This window comes from Hyperoodon ampullatus (genome assembly GCF_949752795.1).
Source record: "Hyperoodon ampullatus genome assembly, chromosome: 7".
Classification (NCBI taxonomy): Eukaryota; Metazoa; Chordata; class Mammalia; order Artiodactyla; family Ziphiidae; genus Hyperoodon; species Hyperoodon ampullatus.
In genome coordinates, this window is record NC_136920.1 from 62,038,371 (window position 1) to 62,060,098 (window position 21,728).

A 21,728-nucleotide genomic window follows, 5' to 3' on the forward strand; every position below is an offset into this window, starting at 1 on the left:
CTCGCACAGCGGGCAGAGCATGGGCGGAATCGCAGGCGGGATCCTGGGCGGGTCCCAGGCGCGCCCGGCCCACTCCGCCTGCACCTCCGCCTCCCTAGCCTTGCCCAGGCTGCCAGCCACCGAGATCAGCTGCGGCGGAACCCAGGAAGAGGAAGGGGCGGAGCTGCTTTGTGGCTTGTCTCCGAGCAGTCAGCCGACTGCAGCGGGGGACTAATCGGTGTCCCTGGCACCGCCAGGGATCCTGAGAGCCGACCAGGGCCTACGCCTTCCGGGGCCGAGTGGGCGAACCTGCCTGGTCTAGGAAGCCGGGCGATGCCCCGCCACGGAGTGTCTTCCGGCCAGGGCCGCCCCAGGTCGGGCCGGGAGCAGACACTGGACAGGTCCTTGGGGGCCCCCAGCCTGAGGCTCCTGTGGATGGGCTTGGCGCTGGCGCTGGCCCTGCCCAACTACCAGGTTCTCTGCGCCCCTGCCGGGGCCCATCCTCTTCCCGCCCAAGGCCATCCCGCCAAGTTCATTCGCCTAGCGCCCCAGCTCCGGGAAGCCTTTAGCTGGTGGAACCTTACCTGCCCCGCCTGCAAAGGACTGTTCACCGCGATCGACATCAGGCTGCGGGTGAGCGCTAAAGGGGCTGCGGGAGGTGCAGGCCAAAAGGGAGGGCTGGCGGTGGCGGCTGGGGCTAAGGCCGGCGCTCCGGGGTCCCCAAGAGCATCCCTGATGGAGAGGCTGTCATCCACAAGCCTTTACTGAATTTGCCCCCCTTTGGGGCCCCCCGCGGCTGCATACCACCACCATCACTACCTCCACTGTGACCTTGTGAAGTAAGGAAGGAGCGCAAGTTATATGCTGGGCACCGTGCCAACCCTTTTATACCGGGTAATCTAGCCGGAAAGGTGGTTTCATTACTGTGGTTATCTCCGTTTTACAAATGAATAGACGCCCCGGAGCTGAAGTCACTTGTAGGAGGGGCCGGCTGCTGGGGGTTGGGCTGGACTCCCACCCTAGCGTGCCTGACTGAATCCCCTCCGCCTTACACCTAGCACCTCCGGCCCTGAGCACCGTGCCTGGGACAAGCTACTCACTCAAAGGGGACCTGAATTAAGGAATATCCAGATGTGTGGGATTAGTTGGGGCTGGGCTGCCTTGACTGACCCTGATGGGGGTATGAGGAGCGCTGGTTGGTAGGTGTGCTTCGTGGGGCTCCTTGGGGAATCAGGGCCCTCTCCTCGTGTGTGTCCCCAAACCCTGGTCAGTCTGTCATTCCGCCCAGCCCAAGTTTCAGAGCACTCAGCAGACAGTGCCCGAGAAAGCCAGCTGCGCAAGCAAAGGCTTGAAATGCCACTAAGCTAAAAAGGAAGTACCGGCCTGGTGATGCCTGAGTCAGGGCAATGTCTGTGAGAGGCAGGGGTGAACTGACATCTCTTCACCACGTGGTACTGAGTCCATTCTAGCCCCGGTGTGGATATGGAGACCCACAGGTCGTATCCAGGTGTTGGCCTGGTCCCTGTGCTGTTTCTGACTTCTCACCACTGGTTCTTCCCACCACAGAACGAGGCCAGCGTGGCCTGGGTGGGCTCCATGGCCATCAAGATGTGCATGCTGCTGAAAATAGCACCGCCTGCTGTGTGCCAGTCAGCTGTCCAGCTCTTCCAGGACGACATGGTGGAGGTGTGGAGGCGCTCGGTGCTGAGGCCGTCTGAGGCCTGTGGTCTGCTCCTGGGCTCTTCCTGTGGACACTGGGACATCTTCTCATCTTGGAACATCTCTTTGCCGGCTGTGCCAAAGCCATCCCCCAAGCCGCCCGAGCCCCCGGCCCCAGGCTCCCCTGTCAGCCGCGTCCTCTTCCTCACTGACCTGCACTGGGATCATGACTACCTGGAGGGCACAGACCCCAACTGTGAGAACCCACTGTGTTGCCGCCGGGATTCTGGCCCACCGCCTGCCTCCCGGCCAGGTGCTGGATACTGGGGTGAGTACAGCAAGTGTGACCTGCCCCTGCGGACCCTGGAGAGCCTGTTGAGTGGCCTGGGCCCCGCCGGCCCTTTTGACATGGTGTACTGGACGGGCGATATCCCTGCCCACAACATCTGGCAGCAGTCTCGACAGGACCAGCTGCGGGCCCTGACCACCGTCACAGACCTTGTGAAGAAGTTCTTGGGGCCAGTGCCTGTGTACCCTGCTGTGGGCAACCACGAGAGCACACCCGTCAATGGCTTCCCTCCCCCCTTCATAGAGGGCAACCAGTCTTCGCACTGGCTCTATGAGGCGATGGCCAAGGCCTGGGAGCCCTGGCTGCCTGCTGAAGCCCTTCGCACCCTCAGGTATTTGAGGCCCACGGAAACCCAGGAAGGGAGGAGAAAGACGGATGAAAGTGAAGGGAGCAGGGAACCTAGCATTATGTGTGACTACTCTAGGCTGGGTCCTCAGCTCTCGCCACTGGCCCTCCAAATCGGACCCCGCTTTCCATTTCCACCCTTATCTCCAGCCACCCTCCTTCACAGGGTGAAGGGCTAGCAGCATACCTTCTCCATGGTAGTCTGTGTCTTTGCTCATGTTGGTCTTCTCTAAAATGCCTTCCCCTCTCTAACTTCCCAGCTTTTCCCAACTTTCCCAGGCCTAGGTCCTCTTCCCTCTGGATGGCCTTTGCCTCTTCTAGCTCACTTTTATGTCTCCTCTGAACTCCTAGAGCCTTTAGTCCTCTGAGCCACTTGCTTCAATCACAAGGGCCCTATAATCAGTGCTGTCTGATCTTTAACTAGAATGTGGGCTTGAGGGTAGGGATGATGTCCTAGGTGCCTCTGCCCTCCACCCAGATTCCCTGCACAGGACTGGGCATGCAGGGCTAGGATTATGAATGCATGCTGACCCGTGTTCACTTTGTTTCAGAACTGGGGGGTTCTATGCACTTTCCCCACGCCCTGGCCTCCGCCTCATCTCTCTCAATATGAATTTTTGTTCCCGTGAGAACTTCTGGCTCTTGATCAACTCCACAGATCCTGCTGGACAGCTCCAGTGGCTGGTGGGGGAGCTTCAGGCCTCTGAGGACCGAGGAGACAAAGTGAGGGAGAGTGGTGGGAACCCAGTGGGACAGGTGCCGGTAGGGTGGGAGGAATAGCAGGCCCTTCACAAATAGACTTCTCTCTGGATCTGGAGCACCTGTGAGCAGAGACGCTTGACTTTCTGGCACTCCCAACAGTGTTCCTTGGGGTTTCAGCTCACGGTCACCTTTAGAAAGTCCTTTCATGTGCTCCCCCTCTCTCTGGCCAGGAATGCCAGCCACTGTAGGAAAGATGAGTACCAACTAGCCTGGCCAGGGCTTCCTGGACCCCTCCTGCCCTGATAACCTTCCTTAACTCTCCCCACAGGTGCATATAATTGGCCACATTCCCCCAGGGCACTGCCTGAAGAGCTGGAGCTGGAATTATTACCGAATTGTGGAGAGGTAGGAGGGAGGTGTGTTGGGGGCAAGCGGGTGAAGAGTCTAAAGGTCAGAAATTCCCTCAAGCATCTCACCATCCCTGCTGCCCCACTGGGGCGGGGACGCTACTTCCTTGAACAGGATGGAGAAACAAAGCATCCAATCGTCCCCAGATCTCCTCCTCCCCCTTGCTTGAAACTTCTGAGTATGATTAGTGTCTTCTGGCCAGGTATGAGAACACCTTAGCTGGTCAGTTCTTTGGCCACACCCACGTGGATGAGTTTGAGGTCTTCTATGACCAGGAGACCCTAAGCCGGCCGCTATCTGTAGCCTTCCTGGCGCCCAGTGCCACCACCTACATCAGCCTCAATCCTGGTGAGTGAGGTGAAAGCAAATTGTTGGGATAAAGGAGGTCTCGGGATAGAGGAAGCTGATGAGAGGGAGGAAGCTGTCGGGGTAGAGGAAGGAGGGTTGGAGCCAAGGCCGCCCAGGGGCGAGCTCTGCCTCCCCACTGGAGTTGCCTTTGCCCTTTCCCTCTCCAGTCAGCCCTCCTTCCTTGCAGGGTACCGTGTCTACCAAATAGATGGCAACTACTCCGGGAGCTCTCACCTGGTCCTGGACCACGAGACCTACATCCTGAACCTGACGCAGGCGAATGAGCCCGGAGCCACACCGCACTGGCAGCTCCTCTACAGGGCTCGGGAAACCTATGGGCTGCCCAATGTGCTGCCCGCTGCCTGGCACGACCTGGTGTACCGCATGCGGAGCGACACGCAGCTTTTCCAGACCTTCTGGTTTCTCTACCATAAGGGCCACCCGCCCTCAGAGCCCTGTGGCACACCCTGCCGCCTCGCCACTCTGTGCGCCCAGCTCTCCGCCCGGTCAGACAGCCCTGCTCTGTGTCGCCACCTGATGCCGGACGCAAACCTCCTTCCTGTCCAGAGCCTGCGGCCAAGGCCACCATTATGCTAACACCCCCAGGGCCCAGAGGTGGGAAAGTGCTTGTCTTAGAAAAGGAGCAAAAACCCCAGAAGGCCACTGTGGTGAGAAGAATGTCTGGTGGAAGAGCTTATCCCTGGGCCCAAGCACACCTCGGAAACAAGACCTCCTTTCCTGGATCTCGTTTAGCAAAATATCGGAGCGGGGCTGGCTGCCCTGAGGCCGCTATCCTTTCGTGGCCGCGGAGCAGAGGTCTAAGTTGGCACTGCCCTGGGAAGACCAGACAGAAGCTGTCACCCCAGGCCCGTTCTGGCCAGCCAGGAACCCTGTACTGCTGCTGCTGCCTGGTTGCCAGGCTGTTAAAATAAAAACAAGGGACTTGGACTCCAGACCCTGCTATGACTGTCCCAGTTTCTCGTTTTGAGGCGGGAAGGTCAGGGAGGCCCTGGAAACAAGAGCCTAACTGAGGGATCAGGGTACCAGGAGTGATGGTGTGGTACAGGCACAGCAAGGCACACAGCTCAGCAGGGCAGACTTTATTAGTGATATCAGTACAGCAGAGGTGCCCATGGAGCAAAGGGAAGGGGACCCATGCCGGGACCAGTCCCCTCCTTCGGCCCCTGCAGGACCCTGCGAAGACGGGGCCTGGCCTAGACCAGTTCCTCCCGCTCCAGCGGAAACGTGGAGATGGAGAGCCTGGGGCTGGCCTTGCTTTCTGCTCCTCTTCTCATCAACCCAGTATTGTCACTTCCTTGCAGGATTAGATCTCCCTCCCAGCCCCTAGGCAGGGAACCCCAGCTACTGGGGAGGGGCAGCTGTGGGCGGGGTGCCTGAAGTCTAAGAATAACCTGTAGGGCCCCTCCCTGCCCCGTGCCCTTGAGTTCCCTGGGCCCCAACGCAAGCAGGTGGAGGGAGCACTGAGGGCTTCAGGGCGTGTGGGCCCCCAGCCGTTTGGGCTTAAGGGAGCCCCACAGCGACTGAACGCCCCTGCGGACGGTCCACCCTACACGCCGCGCAACAGACTCAGCTGGGGGTGCCGGGAGGCAGGAGGTGGACGCCTGGGAGCGGGCATCCAGACACTTCTGGTAGCGGAGCTGCAGAGAGGCGGGAGGGGCAGTCACGCTCCGGCCTGCCCCGTGTGGGCCGCGTGCCACCGCTCCACCACCCTACCCGCTTACCATGCACGCAGCCTGCACGGCCTCTGAGAGGCTGGCAGCATTGGGCTCGCACCAGAACATGTGGCAGCAGAAGGAGGCTGGGCCGGCAGCCATGATGAATGCAAACGTGTGGACATCTCTGCCCACGGCCAGGAAGGACAGGAAACGCACTCGGCACTCCCCCAGCACTGCCTCCGTCTGCGGGGAGGGGAGCCAGTTGGAAAGGAGTAGCCCGCCCCTCTTACACTGGGCGCGTCCGCCTTACTGACGGCCCTTCCCCTCATTCCCGGTCTCCCCTCCGTGGCAAGGCCCCTCCATACCTTCTCCACCCAGGTCTTTACCTGCTGGTGCAAGATGGTGAGGGTGGCAGGGGCCACGCTGACGTGACTTGGGGTCCACTGCTCACGGCTACTGGAGGACAGGACCGATTCCAGGGCCCCATTTATCACATCCACCCCTGAAAGATAAGGATATGAACATGGCACTGCCCGAGGTGGAGAGAGGATACCCCCGCTCTACACTAGACTTTCCAGCTCTGCCCAGTCAAGCCCAGGGCCTTTGCTCCATCCCCACTTCACTAGCCTACAGCCCTGGATGATGCTGTATCCCTTCCTTGGTACTCTCCTGCTTGGCTTCAGTGACTGGCACTTTTCTAGCCTCTTCCACCTTGAATCCTAAGCTTGGTATGCTTCACTGACTCTCTTTCTCCAGCCTCCTAAGCAGACTGACCCCCCAAAGCTCTATCCTCTCCATACCTTGCTCTCTACGTTCAGACATTCCAGTGCTTCACACCACAATCCCTTCCAAATCAGCCCCTATAGGCCAGTCCTATCCAGTCCTCAAGGCCCAACCTTCATTTTTGTTTTAAAGATTTCCATTTGAGGAATGTTTACTCTTGTGTCATACCGTGCTAAGTCATTACAGTGCACTATGTCATTTACAGTCTCACAAAAGATCCCTTTATCTTCATTTTATAGATAAGGAAACTGAAGCTGATAGAAATCAGGTAATAAACCTTAGGTCACACTAAGAAATGGGGATCTGAAGGCAAGCAGTCTGATTGCAGAGCCTGGGTTCTTCACCAGGCCTTTCCCCTGCCCCTTGCCTGCAGTCCTAGTTTCAGAACCAGAGTGCTGTCAAAATCTTAGCTGTACTCAGTCATTTCTATGACTCGCTCAAAAGCCAAGGAACCCCAGGTTCCTGGCTTTTAGATCAATCAACTTTCCCTTGTAACAATATCTCCTCTACTTCAAACTGCTGTTAAACATTTCCACCCATGCATCCCACTTTTGCTTGTACTCAGCAGAGAACCAAGGCAGGAGCACACTGGCATGGTGGGGCATGGGTTCTGTTCCCTGCACTGCTCGTGAGCTGGCTGTGTCATCTGGGTGCCGTCGCAGTGAAGAATTTAGAGTGAACGATGCCAGTGCAAAAGCACACACCTCTGTGGTCTGCTCTTGGGTCCTCTTGCCCCTGTCAGTGCCTCTGGGCTCCCACTAGGAGCAGAACACATGGACCCTTTGAGGGCAGAAAACAGATCTTCCTCGAAAGTTCTCCCTCATCTTGGCCTTGCTAGTCTTACCTCTGGCTGGATCAAAGCCAAACTCCTCTCCTAAGCATGAGGTACTCCAAAAGCTGGCCTCATCCGACCTGTCAAGCTTCATAGTTTACTGCTCCCTGAGCTTCAGATGATTTATGTAGCATTATTAACATCCAATCTTGGCGAATGCCCAGCTAGGCAGATGGGGAATACAGAGTAAGAGAAGAGGATGCCCTTGAGGGACAAACTGTAACTGAGGGAAAAGCCTCTGTCTAGAGGGCCCTTCCCCTCTTGACTGTCTGCGAAGCTCCCAATTCTCATGCTTCAGAGTTCACCCAGGGCCCACCTGGGAGGCCTTCCCTGCTGTAGGGCAGAGAGGGTGTTGCTGGGACAACTCTCGGCACATCTTGTAACTGCTGGGAACCCTTTCTCCACACTGGGCTGTGGCCATCTCAAGGACAGAAACCAAGTTTAATTCATGTCTGTGTCCCCAGCCCTAGCACAGGGCTTATCTACTGAAGGAATTCCAGGTGCTTGAGCAAGTCACCCTCGAGGCAACATGGGCAAATGCACCCAAACCGGAATAACCAAGCAACCCAGGAACCACAGAAGGGTGACAACACAGGCAGGAGTGGGTGGGCCAGGGCAGCCTGCAGAGGGCTCAGATGTGAATGACATTGATGCGAGTCAGTGGAAAAGCTCAAAGATCATGAGTGTAGACCATACATCAAAGTCAAACTGCTTAATAAGCAGATGGAGCTGTGGAGGTGGCACCTGGCCCCAGGATGGGGAGAAGCAGCATGCAGGCGGGGAAAGCAGTGGAACTAGGTGGCCTGGAAAAAGTCTATTTGGTAACAGCTCAGGACTGAAACCTACACCCTGAGCCCAGCCCCAAGCTCCCAATCCCCCTTATTCTTATTTTTTTTCCATCTCGGTTGTAGCCTTCTAACATACTATATAATTTACTTATTTTATCTATCCTGAATAGAATGGCAGCTACTTGAAGGCAGGAATCTTGGTCAGTTTTGCTCATTAACACGTACCAAGAACCTAGAGTACTGCCTGGCACAAATCAGGCACTCAGTAGTCATTTGTTGATGAACGAATGATTTATGAGTGAATATTGCAGCTTCAGGAGGGACCAATGTTAAACTCATGGAGGTTAAAAAGGGAGCATAAATAAAGCATGAAGTGGGACTTCACTGGTGGCACAGTGGTTAAGAATCCGCCTGCCAAGGCAGAGGACACAGTTCGATCCCTGGTCCGGGAAGATCCCACATGCCGTGGAGCAACTAAGCCCGTGCGCCACAACTACTGAGCCTGTGCTCTAGAGCCCGCGAGCCACAACTACTGAGCCCACGCACCCCAACTACTGAAGCCTGTGCGCCTAGAGCCCGTGCTCCACAACGAAGAGTAGACCCCGCTCTCTGCAGCTAGAGAAAGCCCATGCAGCAACGAAGACCCAATGCAGCCAAAAATAAATTTTAAAAAATAAATAAATTTATAAAAAAAAAACAAAAATAAAGCATGAAGTGAGTTTAGGGACTACTGTGTGAAAGCCATGGCTTCAACAGAGCAGACCCACTGAGCTGATGGACGGCAGAGGGGCTGTCAAGGGCTACAGACAGTTGCTTTAATACGGTGAGAACTTATGTGAGTGGCAGGTGGATAGGGGAGCAGGGTAGTAACTGGAAGAGGCGTGAAGTTGAGGGGGAGGGGGAGGAGGAAACTAGCGCAAAGGTGAAGGGCTCAGCCACGCCTCCTTCCTGCTCCCCCAGCAGGACTTTCTCGCCTGCAGCTTCTCATCTGCGACAGTGCCACGGAATCCAATCCACTCCTCTCTGCAAATTCAGGCCTTCCTTCAAACCCCTGCTAAATCCCCACCCTCTCTAAGAAGGTTCCCTCACTGAATGTAAGGTGCTGGTCATTAGTCAGCATGGTTTGAGAGGAAGAGCAGAGAACTGAAGATGACCAGGGTTAGAGTCCTTGGTCTACCACCTCCTGGGCTATGTCATCTGAGGCATTCTTTCATTTGTGTGTTTGTTTATCCAATCACCCTACACTGTCGAGTTCTTCCTAAGTGTCTTTTGACGTGACACCCAACCATTGCTTAAAGCCGTCTCTTTTTTTCCCCTCTGACCTCGCTCCTCCACTGTCCATTAAATGTTGGAGGGGCTCACCGCCAGGCCCAGGCTCGTTTGCCTTCTCGCAGTGGCTGCCCACTTTCCGGCCTCGATCTTCTTCACACTCGGGGCTTTGAGGACCTCTCTACCCAGAGACGCCCACATTCGTATCTCCAGCCCAGACCCCTCCTCCGTGAATCCAGATGCCAATTTGAGTTTGCCGCTCACCTTCTTGAAGGCATATCAAACTCAGCATGCCTGAAAATTGAACTCAAGTCTCCAAACCAAAATTGGCCTCTTCCAATGCTTACTACCTTCAGAGAATGGCACCACTATCTGGTTAGCTCCAAAAGCCAGGAAGCCAGGGGTCAGCCTTAGCGCCTCTGTCCCTCACCCCGCATCCAACCAATCACCAAGGCCTGCTGACTTTAATTGTCTAATCGTCTCTTGAATCCACACGCTCCTCTTCAGCCCCAGCACAGTCCAAGATGTTCTCATTACTGGCCACAACTACTGCAAGATCCTCCTGGGTTCCCGACGTCCCCCTCCACCTGCTGAGCAGCCTTCTCCACTGGTATAGCCCAGGTGAGCATTACACAACTCAAATGATCACGCCTAGTGCGTGCCAGAGAAATCCTCTTATAACTCCCTGCCGCTCTTAGGATGAAGAACAAATCACTAACATGGCCTATGAGGTCCCGCAGGGTCTGACTGCCGCCGAACTCCCAGCCTCACCTGGCACGGCTGGCCTTCTCTCAATGCCTTTGAAGTACCAAGGTGCCTCCCATGATGGGTCCTCACACTGTTCACTCTGCCTGGAGTGATCTTTCCCCCTTTACTCCTGTCTCCATTCCACTTGGCCACATTAGATCCTACTCATTTTTTAAATCTCAGTTCAAATGTCACTTTCTCAAGTCTTTTTGGACTCCCTAGACTAAATGAGGCTCCTCCGCTACACAGTTTCATAGCATCTTGCTACTTTCTTTCAGCGAATGACTCAACTTGTAATTTTACATTTATTTGTGTGATTATTTGATTTATTCCTCTTTTTTTCCACTGTAATCTCCTGTAACCTCCATGAAAGCAGGGCTGTGGCCATTGTTCTCCCAGGACCTGGTACATGGTAAGCTTCATAGGTATTTGCTAAGTGAATGAACAAGTGAATAACAGGTACCGTAAAAGCACTAGAAATATAAGAGTGGACCTAATAGTCTCTACCCTCGGTGTCTTTATCTATAAAATGGGTATCATCATAACCTCACAGGATCCTCAAGAATTAAATGACATGTAAGGGAGTACTTTACAAACACTAAAGCACATTGACAAACATGCTCACTGCTTCCTCTCTAGATGCTCACAGCCCATACCAAACCCAGCTCCCGGCTGCTCCAGCGTTTCCAGTCATCGAAGACCTGCCTCCCAACCTAACCAAAGCTTTTCTGTGGGATTCAGGAGTGGGTCTCCCTATATGCCTGGTTCACGGGTTCAGTGAGTGAAGGCAGGGTACGGAGTGCAGCTGGGACAGAAGTACAGGAGGTGGGATGCATGTTGAAGGGCAGGGGGACATCAGCAGGGGGAAGGTCTGGTAGAAGGGGCACCGGGAGGCAGAGGGTGGGAGCAGAGTTTTGGGATCAAGGAGGTGGTCCCTGCGTGAAAAAGGACACACATACCAACAGGTTTAGCAACAGGCACATTCCCCAGGTAATAGACTTGGAACTTTTGTACCAACTCATTCTTAGGCGCTGGGAATTCCACTGCGGGGAAGAAAGAAGAGGATCAATCATAGTGGCAGATCTTGCTCACTCCCAGTCCCCACCACCAGGGTATAAGCTGGACATTCACCCAGCCAAGGCCCTACCTCCACCCCCTCCCCCTGCGTCCCTTGAACCAAAGTCCCTCCACTTATTTGACCCAAAGAATTGAGTCTCCATTTTTCTATCACTCTGTCCAGTAGCTCGTGCCTCTTCTTGGGTCACCCCACCTTTGCCAACAAAGCTGAGACAGACCCGGCAGGGCTGTGACACTGACCTTGGAAAGGGACATCCACAAGTTTAGAGTGGTCCAGAGAGAGTCCATTTACCAAGCAGCGGGCATTGCGCCGTTCGGCCATGATCTGCAGAAGGGGAGGGGGGAGGGGAAGAGCGAGGGAGGGTGCGTTAGGCTTCACAGCCCTGGAGCCCCCCACCCCGACTCAGGGACCCCACCCACATCCTTGTAGAGCAAAGGTGGCAGCTAGTCCAGGGTGCGAAGGGGGCCGTGCCTTCGAGCAGATCTCATGCAGGCTGGTGGCGATGTTCTTGGCAGGTGCCTCACAGCGAAACACGTGGCACTTGAGCATCTGGGTCAGCTTATCGCGAGCCACGTAGGCAAAGTCCCTGTTGGGGGGAGGGGCACCTCAGCATCTCCCAGTGCCTTCCAGTGCTGGGCCCCATTCCACCCCACCCACGCCCTCCCCATCCATCGCAGCTCCTCCAGGGCTTCTGCCCTCGGGATGGGGTCCTGCGGGCGCTGCCTTCTGGCCGGAGGGTAGACAGGCAAGCATGCCGAGGTCGAGGAGAATGGGTGAGCACAGCGGGCACGGAGGGGCAGGGCAGGATAGGGGAACTCGGGTGCTTCATGGCATCTGGTCCAGGTGTGGGAAGAGGAACGGTCAAGGCAAATTAGGCATAGTACCTCTCTCTGGGTCCGGCAGCACAAGAGAGGCAAAGAGCAGAGTTAGGGAGGAGGGCCCCACTCTGACTGCCCGCCCCCCCAGGATCCCTGGCCCTGCTCCCACCTTCCGCTGTCCCGCCCGACGCCCCACACGCGAATGCTGACGATGGGCTGGGCGTGCAGCAGGGCCTGACTGTGCGGCTCCACCAGCTTTAGCGTCTCATCCTCCAGCTGTAGCAGCAGATCCTTTCCCTGCAGGCCCAGGAAGCAGACGCTCAGCGGTGCCCCAGCTGGGAAGGTGGCTGATCTTTGCCACTTCCAGCTTGAGGGAGGGTGAGCCACAGCTCGAGGGCCCTTGCTTTGGTGTCGGACCAGCCACCCTGCAGCCTCACTCTAGTAAAGGTCACACCTGTCATCTCTAACGAGACTCCTTTTATCATCCCCATCGCCGTTAAACAACCATCTCCCAAGGTCCCAACATGGAGTCACACATCCATCTCACAGGCTGTCACCTAGTGGGTGTGCACCTCCCTCCCCAGCCCTTGGGGCAGCAGCTGGGCTCTCCCAGCTCTCACAGTTCCCTTCATTTCTCCGTTGCCCAGCCACCCTGCCAGCTCAGGCCCTCACCTCCCCCCAGCCCCCAGACATGGGGTCGTGCAGATTGTTTTTGTGGTAGGAGAGCTGACGGATGCAATTGTTGACTGCCACACTGCTGCGGCCAGGGGCCAGCTCCTCCTCCGTCATCTCCACCCAGCCAAGGGAGCGCACGGCGAAACACTGCCAGACACAAAACAGGGGGTGGGAGATAGAGGCTCTGAGCTAAAATCGGAAGAGCTCCCAGCCCAGGACGCAAGGAGGTTTGCTGAGACCAGAGGAGTTCCTGACTCAGAACACGGCGGGTGGGAGGGTATAAGACTAAGAGGCTCTACAAACAGGATATAGTTGCAGGAGGGGTGCTGATCTCAGAGGAGACCCCTGCCAGTCAAGGAAGCATCTGAGCCAAGCCTGGAACGGCCCCCTGCCAGGCCACGGGACTGGTTGAGTTAAAAACTGAAGTGCCTCCCGCTCAGACACAGGGGTCTGTGCTGAGACTTCAAGAGCTCAGGACCTGGCAAGCTGTACTGAGATCAGAGAGGCCCGCAGAACATGACCCAAGGGGCATTCCTGTACACAGGGGGGCCCGGCGTGGGAACGGGCATTGGTCTTGAACAAACCTTGATCCCTGGGTTGGCATTCCGTGGGGGCAGCTTCTCCTCCTCTTGGGGCAACGGCTCTGGGCTGGAGGCAGATGGTAACACTTGGTACAGGCCCCCAAACGGGGAGCTGTCCCAAGGTCCCTTCCAGACAGACCCATCCCACTGTCAGCCCACTGTGTCATGCCTTCCCACTTACCTGAGGCTCTGAGCTGGGAAAGGCAACGTCCCCTCCTCAGGGTCCTTCAGTCCCAAATCCATCGGGGCCTCCTCACTGGGCTCATCCTTGGGAAGGGGAGAGAGGAATCAGGACCAAAATGATGCCCCTTCTCCAGCTCCTCCATTGGGAAGGAGGTCCCCTCACTCACCTTCCAAAATTCTCCATCCTCCAAGCCTTCTCCATGCGCGAAGCCGGTCCAGGTGAGCTAGGAGGGGTGGGAGCCGGGGGTGGGTGGCTCATCTAGCAACAGCAGCGCCACCCTCCCCCCGGGTCAAAACCATCAGGCCCGCGAGCCTCACCTGGGACTCCTCTCGGGGGCTGCTCCCCTGTGACGGGGAGGCCTGGCCCGGGGGCTCCCACTGAGTGGTCCCTGTTGGGATGTGCCAGTAGTAGGTCCCTGAGGTGTCCTGGACCCTCATCCATCCAGCTGGCAGGTCGGAATCCGTCTCGAAGGCGTTCGGGTTCCAAAAGGAATCTGCCAGGTGGGGGGTCTTGGTGAGGGTCTGCCCACCCAACAAGCATATCGTGGGTGCTATGCCCAGTCCCCTCCCAAGACCCCATGGTGGAGGAAGGGCGGGGGAAGGGCTCCAGCACAAGGCTCCTGCTTCCTCCCAGAGCCTGAAGTCTGGAGTCACAGCATGGGGGGCCCCCAGCATGAGACGTGACTCAGGTCTCCTCCTGGGCTCTGCTCCTGGCTAATATGGCCAAACAGAGGGAAGGAGGGAGGCAGAGAGAAGGGAAGGTTGAGTGACCCCAAATGACCTCCTGTCATACATATCCAGATCCCAGGTGCACACACTTAGCAGCTCCTGCACACACAGGTGCACACAGACATACAACATATACAAGCCCTACTACATACCTGTGCAGCCACCACAAACCCAAGGGTGAGTACACACAGGAGATACCTGCACAGACAGCAGGTATTGCATATGGGTGCACGCGCATGTGCAGGGGCAGACACACACACACCAACTCCAGCCATCCACTAGTGCGGCCACCATACACAGAGGAGTGCACACATACAGTGATATAGTCCAGCCCCTGCCACATGTGTGTGCAGAGACCACACCCACAATGACCCCCAAAACATGTGTGGGTACCACACAGTGAATACACATTCAGACACACAACATATGTCAACCTCTGCCACGTGTGCAGATACCGCAGACACCCACAACCTAACCCTTGCCACACACGAATGCAGGCAAACATTTCATGCACATGCACACACACCACGCACCTGTGACATAGCCCCTCCTCCCCCGGCAGAGCCACGCCACTCCAGCCCTGCAGCCCAGCTCAGGCCTCCACCACTTCTGTGCTCCCTGCCAGCCCCGCCCCACATCATACCCGGGCCCGTGCTGCCCCTCACCTGGGCTACTGTCCTGCAGGACGATGGCCAGGAAGAAGTCCTGGGAGAACATGGCGCTTGTTCCCAGTCCCTCCTGCCTCCACCCTCCCTCCTCACAGCCCCTCCAGCCCAGCCAGCTGGGCTCACAGCCTGGTGCTGGGCTGCAGAGAAAAGCTCATCCCGCCCCCTTCTCACCAGGGCAGAGCGCCTGCCAGGCAAGATCCTCCCCCGCCTGGAGCTCACTAGGGAGGGGCCAGGACCACCAGGGAAGGGGACCCCATTGGGGTGGGGTAGGGATCATGAGACCCCAGCCTTCCCTGCTCACATCTCTTCTTTCTAATCCTGCGTCCCCTCCCCCCATCCTGAATCTCCATCCCACCCCAAAGCGGTCACCTCAGTGCCACAGTCAAGCCCAGTCTTAAGGACACCAGGAGGCTCAGCCCTTCGGGAATACCCCAGCTACCTGGGGCCCTGCAAAGCCTAGAGCTCTCAGTACAAACAGGGTGTGGCTTCAAGGCTCCCAGGGATCCCTCCCTTGCCCAGAACCTGCCCAGCAGTTCGAGCGGAGAGTGGGCTTCGGGGGCTGGGGCCCAGCAAGCTTGAGGCTGGGCTTGGGGCTTCCCAGCACCAACCCCCCTCACCTGCCAGGGCCCAGCTAGGCTGCAGCGTCTCCTCGGCAACCGCAGCACCAGGACCGGCTGGGAGCGCCCAAGACTGCTGACGTGCTTCCCGTTACCAGGGAAACCAGGAATCCTGACTGGTCCAAGAGGCAGCACTGAGGGACAGGCAGTCCCCAGACCCAGGCTGCTGGGCAAACAGGCACGGAGGGCTGGGAGTGGGCGTGGTTACACCAAGGTGGCTGCATACCTGATGTGAGAGTCATTGGGGTGAGGTGCCTCACTGCCCTCAGCTTCCCAATGAGGTGGGCCCACAGAGGAGGGGCTCTTCTTGCCCATCCAGCCTCTAGGTACCCATTACTGCCTCTTTCCCCCCCACCCTCCCCTCCCCTCAGGCCCTAGGGAATTAGAATGCCCGCTTTTCCCCAGAGACCCTCCATCGTCTTCAGGGCTCTCCCGCCAAACCTTCCAGGAACCCCACACCCAGGGCAGCCGTGCCCCCCAGAGCCACACCTTTCTTCCTGAAGGGTCACAGACCCCTTGAATCTGCGGACCAGTTCACCATCTTCTGACCGAGTCACACACACCAATCCATCTGCCATCCCTGTCAGCCTGCACCTTCCTGCTTCAAAGAGCTTCATCCTTCCAATCTGTCCTGGAGGGGCCGCTCTCCCCCCTTGACCATCTGGGAGGCCCTTCTGGAGCTTGGCACGTCTCCCTCCAAGCACAGCCCCACCCCGGCCTTGGCTTCCACAAGCACGCATTTATTCAGGAATGTACACTTTCACTCCTGCACCAATTCATTCCGGCGCTCCTCCACGCACTCAGAGGTTCATGTATCATTCATTCACCCACGCATGCCTCCCAGGCTAAGCCAGATGTAGTCATTTGCTCAGGAGTCAGGAACGCTCTCCTTTCCCCACCCCCACGCACGCCCGTAGTCCAGACTACTAGTATCTTCTACCTAGGTCAATGCAGCAGCCTCAGGAAGGGTCTCCCTCTTCCTGTTTAGTCTCCTCCAGTCTGAGCTGCATGCTACATCCCAAATGATTGTTCCAAAATGCTAACCTTCTCTCCAGTTGAATACTCTAATTGTTTTCTCCTTGCCCTCAGGATAGAACCCAAATTCCTCTACAAGGTTTGTTTGCTGTTATGAGCCCCTAATCGCCTGCCTCTCAGCCTTACCTCTGACCACCCTCCATACCTCTGGTCTCTCTCTCCCTGCCTGGGACACGCCCCTTATCCTCCCTGAGCCCGGCCTCCCTCCCCTCGATCTTCACCTGGCACCAGCCACTCCTCCCTCCAGCATCAGTGTAAAGGTCGCTTCTCAGAACTGACCCACCCGTCTCCCCGACCAGGCACACAGGCAGGGTGCGTGATGTCCCTCCTGCACCTCCCCCACCCCATGGCCCAAACTACCTGTTTACTTCTGCCTCCACCCTAGACTGTGAGTGCCATTGAGGGCAGGAACATCTGTCCCCCGCAGTATGTATTCTTAGCATTTAGGACAAGGCCTGGCACTGAGTATGAACCCAGCACAGGTAGGAAAGTTCATTCATTCATCATTCATCATTTGGTCATCATTCATTCATTCATATACTTATGCATGCAATCAACAACTTTGTGGAGATCCTAGGGTGGGAAGGAGAAAATAATGTTTGCTCAATTCTACCACACTCCTACGGGAGGCCAGACCTCCTCTGTGGCCTTCCTGGTCATAGCAACACAGTTACCAAAGAGGCAGTGATGCAGCCCCTTCGGCCACCCTCAATGAACACAGCCTCCAGCAGAGCTTGATCCTTGCTCATCCTCTCGCCACACCCGCTCCCTTGCTGAGGTCACTGCCCACACCCAGCATACCCTTCCCAGCTCTTCAGCAGTTCTGTCCTCCCACTCCCAGAAAGCTCATAGGAGCGGCCACTACAGTGACCATTCAGGGGCCCCAGAGCAGCCAGCCTCTCCATTACTTGGCCCCAGATTCACACCCCCTAAGGCAGAGGTTGCAAATAAGCAACCTGCAGTCTGATGTAAACCTCAGATAGATTTTGTTTGGCCTGCATGGTGCTTTTTTAAAAAACAGACTTGGTTGCTAGCATTTACAAATTGGGATGTTTCACAGCGATATCTAATTTTCAGTTTCCCTTGAAAAGTTACATTAACTGGCTCCATTGAGACTACATTCCACCCCCCCATCTAACCCTACAAAAAACAAGCTGGAGTGGAGTAGTAGTTGTTCCCTGCAAAACGGACCCAGGCGATGACCACTGACTGCCGCTAACATCCCCCTAAAGACAGGCAATCAGACTTTGTCTTTGGTAGAATTACTCAATAACACCTGTGAAGTGTTCTTACAAAAACAAAACACAAAAAAACCCTCAAATCTGAACCTGATCAAGGCTCTAGAATTCCCTGCCAATTTACAGGAAATCCAGGGGAAGAGGAACACGTACAATGCCACACAGGGAGGGTCTGCAAATCCAGACCGCGGAAAGCCCCGGGCCAACAACACAGTGGCTTCAATTAAAACAACAACAGCAACAAAACTGGGAGCAAAAATAGAGGTGGAAGAATAATGTATAGATCAAAAGAAACCTTGACATATTGACTATCAAAAGGTCTGTTCCTACTTGGATATTGATGCAATGAATCAAAACTTTTTTAAAAGAGTGGGGAGGGGCTTCCCTGGTGGCGCAGAGGTTGAGAGTCCGCCTGCCGATGCAGGGGACGTGGGTTCGTGCCCTGGTCCGGTAGGATCCCACATGCTGCGGAGTGGCTGGGCCCGTGAGCCATGGTCACTGAGCCTGTGCGTCCAGAGTCTGTGCTCCGCAACGGGAGAGGCCACAACAGTGAGAGGCCCGCGTACCGCAAAAAAAGAAAGAAAAAAAAAGAGTGGGGAGGACGTTTATCAGACAACTGGGAAATGTAAACATTAACTGGATATTCGATGATATTAAGGAATTATTGCTAAATTTCCATAGGCTTGATATTGATATTGTGGATTTTTTTTCAAAAGAGTTTTATCTTTCAGAAAGGTATGAATGAGTGGGGACTTCCCTGGTGGTCCAGCGGTTAAGACTCCGAGCTTCCACTGCAGGGGGCGTGGGTTCGATCCCTGGTTGGGGAACTAAGATCTCGCATGCCACATGGTGCAGCCAAAAAAAAAAGCATGAGTAAACATTTACGGATGTATTTGCTTCAAAATAACCTAGGCTGGGGCCCAGGAGTGGTGGGGGTATAGATGCAGCAAGGTTAGCCATGTGTTGCTAATTGTTGAAACTGGGTCATGGGTAAATCAGGCTCGTTATTCTATTATTTTCGTATATGTCTGAAAATGTCCATAGTAAGTTCTTTGAAAGGGGATGACATGCTGCCCTTGGCTTGTCTGAACTGCATGCTCCCTGCAAAGGTCCCCCAGTTTGGGGTCTGGGTAAGGTGCCTGCTGCCTGGTGTGTGAGGAGTCTTTCCTGACACTAACACCCAGCCCAGGCTTGTGGCTGCAGCCCATTATCTCTGCCCTTTGCTCCTCAGCTGTCTGCATCTCTATGTGACACTAGCAAATGCAGAGACTCAACTTATTTAAATGGGACACATTTAATGGTCAATGCTTGGAGCCCTAATATCTATCCCCCCCACCCCAACAAAGCATCCGTTTCTTCTTCGTTTCGTCACTTTTAGTCACTATCTTATTCCTGACGAAACAGTTCTCTTGCCATGTCCAGTGCAGTGCCCTGCACACAGTACCCCATTCTTTCCAAACAGACCTCTGTGGGGAGAAGCTGCCTCTAAAACACAGCCCGGAGTGCACCTGAGCTCATCGTGCTGTAGGCATTGGTGACAGCATAAGGGCCAAGAGCTCGGGTCTGCACTTGGACTTGGTTTAGATCTCAGTTCTACTGTGATCTCAGACTGTCTGTGACCCCGGGAAAGGACTAAACCTCTCCAGGCCTCTTTTTTGTCACCTGTAGTATGGGCATCATTATGGTATCTACCTCACGTTATAGTGAGGATTCCGTACGATAATGCTGAGTACAGAGCCAGTACCTGGTAAGTGCCTCATCAACAGACCTAGTCCACCATCCATCAGGAGTGTGGGATGGATGGGTCTCTCAACTTGTTCAAGCACTCTCTGAATGTAGAGACCATTTCCTTCAGGAAACCCTGGACGTGGCCTGCTGAGGACTGAGGATGCAGGCTCTGTGACTCACGCCCAGGCTGACCCTCTGTATGGAGGGACCCACCCTCTGCCCTCTTGCCCTCCCACATTCCCCATAGCAAGCTCCAAAAGGTACCTGTGTCCTCCGGGGAGCCATAGGAGGGGCTGCCCTGGGATAAGGTGGCCCAGCTCGAGTCCTCGTCACTGGCTGCGCTGTTCCGCATGCCAAACAGAAGGCTGGCACTCTTGCTGTGCTCTCGGGGGCCGTCTGCAAGGGCCTGGGGACCGGGGGGCACCTCCGCACTCTCCAGGGGCTCCGGCAGCCCTGGGGGAGAAGACAAGTCCTCCTCCTCCTCTTCCTCCTCTTCCTCGTCATCCTCCTCGGCCTCCCCTGCCGCCTTCTCCTCTCCCTCATCTGGGCCCTGCTCTTGGGTGCTGATGATCAGGCCGGGTCCTCGGAGCCCTCTGTTGGCCGCATTGTGGGCAGAGAGCTCCAGCTCAGAATACAGGTGCATCAGGCCTTTGGGGCCCAAGGGTGCCATCTCGGGCTCCTGGCTGGCTTCCTCAGCCAGGGTCAAGGTCACGTTGCGATTCTGGTCACGGTGGGCTGTGGCGGCCCGCCGGAGCTGGTTCTGGCCCTCCTTTAGCCACTTGGCATTGGCGGGGCCTGGCTCGGGCCCACCCCCCTCCCCCATGGCGCTGCGCAGGTCCTTGGGTCCCACGGCCGTGGCCTGCAGCTTGGCGTTGAGCAGTTGGTTGTGGGCAGCGTGCAGGGGCAGGGGCAGGCTCAGTGCGGGGCCTCCGTGGCTGTTGGCATTAATGGCCGACTGGCTCAGGGATGATGGAACAGACATGGCCTTGGCAGATCCTGCAGGCAGGGAGGGGAGACCACGTTGAGCCTCCAGGTCAGGATAGCAGCACGCCTGCTTCTGTCCCAGGCCTGTGCCCTGCACCTCCTCGTCTCCCTGCACTCAGCAGGCCAGCACACACTGCTGTGTCTGCTGAGCTATTTTCCAGGAGAATAACTGGGCTCGACTTCTGTCCGCCATCACCACTACCACCAGCTCAAACCCCATCCCCACTGACCAGGCCCAGGCCCACAGTCCACCCCATTCCCAAATCCCCAGCCCTGAGCTTGCTGGGATAGCACAGCCAGCCCCTGCTTTGCCCTCACTCCCAACTGCAGAGACTCCACACAATGGCTCTCTGTGCATCCCCACCCCCAGCTCATCCAACTGGGGCTTGCTGTGCCAGGGGCACAGATGGTGAGGGACTGGCTCGTGTGTTCGGGACACTGGACACTGCCTGCCCCCTTCCTCCTGCCACACCGCTATGCACAACCCCACCACTGTAAGTTCCCCATGCTCTGTTCCTATCATCATAAATCGCTGGGTCCAATCAGCCCCCAAGCCCACCCCATCCTAGGGACCATGAGGACAAGAGAGAATGAGCATAGACCAAGCCCTCAAGGGCAAGGTCCTGGGAAGGCAGGTCATAAAGGAAGGGCCTTCAGCTCCAATTCGTGGTTCCTTTGACCAGTTGAAGCAACATTTTGGTGACTGTTTCTATATAGTATCTCACCTCGGGTACCAATTCCTCTGCCAGCCCCTATAATGCCCCATGCCTGGGTCACTGCAGGAGTCTTTGATCTGGACCCTCCAGCCCTTCAGGTCTTTGCCCAAATGTCACCTTTTCAGTGAGGCCTTCCCTGAATACCCTTTGTAAATCTGCAGGCCACCGTGGCCCCTCCCAGCAATCCCCAAACTCTCCCCAGCACCCAACACCATCTGACAAGCTAATTTATTATTTACTTTGTTTAATGATTGTCTGCTCATGACTCTAATTTCAGTTCCATGGTGGTGAGGATTTTGTCTTTCTTGTTTTTTTTTTTCAATGTAGTGTGCCTAGGGCTTAGCACAGTGCTGACACAGAGCAAGAACTCAATAAATATTTGTTGAATCAGTGTATGAATCTGCCCTCCCATCTGCCCCAGGCCCCATTTAGCATCTCCTCTGCCAGTTTCAGAAAACATACTCTGGTCATGTTACTGTGTCTCAAACATTGCTCACCATGCCCCAACCAAACTCCACCCGCCCTTCAGGTGAGGGGTCCTCCTGTCCCACAGCGAAAGCCCACCAGTCCTATCCCCTCGGACCCCCTCCTGCATCCTCAGAAGCGCTTCGTGGATCACCTTCTCCTCCGATCAGCCAAGCCCATCACCCTAACGATTGATCTCACCCTCAAAGCCCCATCCCACCCTCCCCATCTCCCTGACCTTCCACTGCTAGGCTTCTCTCCTTCCCTGACCCCCACTGTAATGTGCTCATTCCCTGGACCCTCCCTGGCCACCCCCTCACAGTTTATT

The 21,728-nt window shown here is 56.0% G+C and overlaps 2 protein-coding genes across 6 annotated transcripts; one reads left to right on the forward strand and one right to left on the reverse strand.

Annotated features, from left to right (window-relative positions):
• Positions 1-312: 312 nt before the first annotated feature.
• SMPD1 (sphingomyelin phosphodiesterase 1) lies at positions 313-4,751 on the forward strand (the record flags this gene model as incomplete). 3 transcript variants are annotated; one of them, XM_079708116.1, is made up of 6 exons in its annotated part: positions 313-612; positions 1,546-2,318; positions 2,884-3,055; positions 3,363-3,439; positions 3,645-3,790; positions 3,978-4,751. In XM_079708116.1, the coding sequence occupies 6 exons, from the start codon at positions 313-315 to the stop codon at positions 4,385-4,387; spliced, it is 1,878 nt and encodes a 625-aa protein (XP_079564242.1). In that variant the 3' UTR covers positions 4,388-4,751. The 3 variants fall into 3 exon arrangements, with proteins under 3 accessions (XP_079564242.1, XP_079564243.1, XP_079564244.1); XM_079708117.1 differs by having other exon boundaries at positions 1,549-2,318; XM_079708118.1 differs by lacking the exon at positions 2,884-3,055 and having other exon boundaries at positions 1,546-2,358.
• A 124-nt stretch (positions 4,752-4,875) lies between these two features.
• Positions 4,876-20,231, reverse strand: APBB1 (amyloid beta precursor protein binding family B member 1; the record flags this gene model as incomplete). 3 transcript variants are annotated; one of them, XM_079709042.1, is made up of 13 exons in its annotated part: positions 4,876-5,448; positions 5,533-5,709; positions 5,853-5,968; positions 10,845-10,928; positions 11,203-11,287; positions 11,435-11,549; positions 11,951-12,078; positions 12,454-12,603; positions 13,041-13,104; positions 13,219-13,304; positions 13,388-13,444; positions 13,539-13,714; positions 19,500-20,231. In XM_079709042.1, the coding sequence occupies 13 exons, from the start codon at positions 20,215-20,217 to the stop codon at positions 5,281-5,283; spliced, it is 2,124 nt and encodes a 707-aa protein (XP_079565168.1). In that variant the 3' UTR covers positions 4,876-5,280. The 3 variants fall into 3 exon arrangements, with proteins under 3 accessions (XP_079565168.1, XP_079565169.1, XP_079565170.1); XM_079709043.1 differs by having other exon boundaries at positions 13,539-13,771; positions 19,500-20,217; XM_079709044.1 differs by lacking the exon at positions 19,500-20,231 and adding an exon at positions 14,615-14,666.
• Between the last annotated feature and the right edge of the window lie 1,497 nt (positions 20,232-21,728).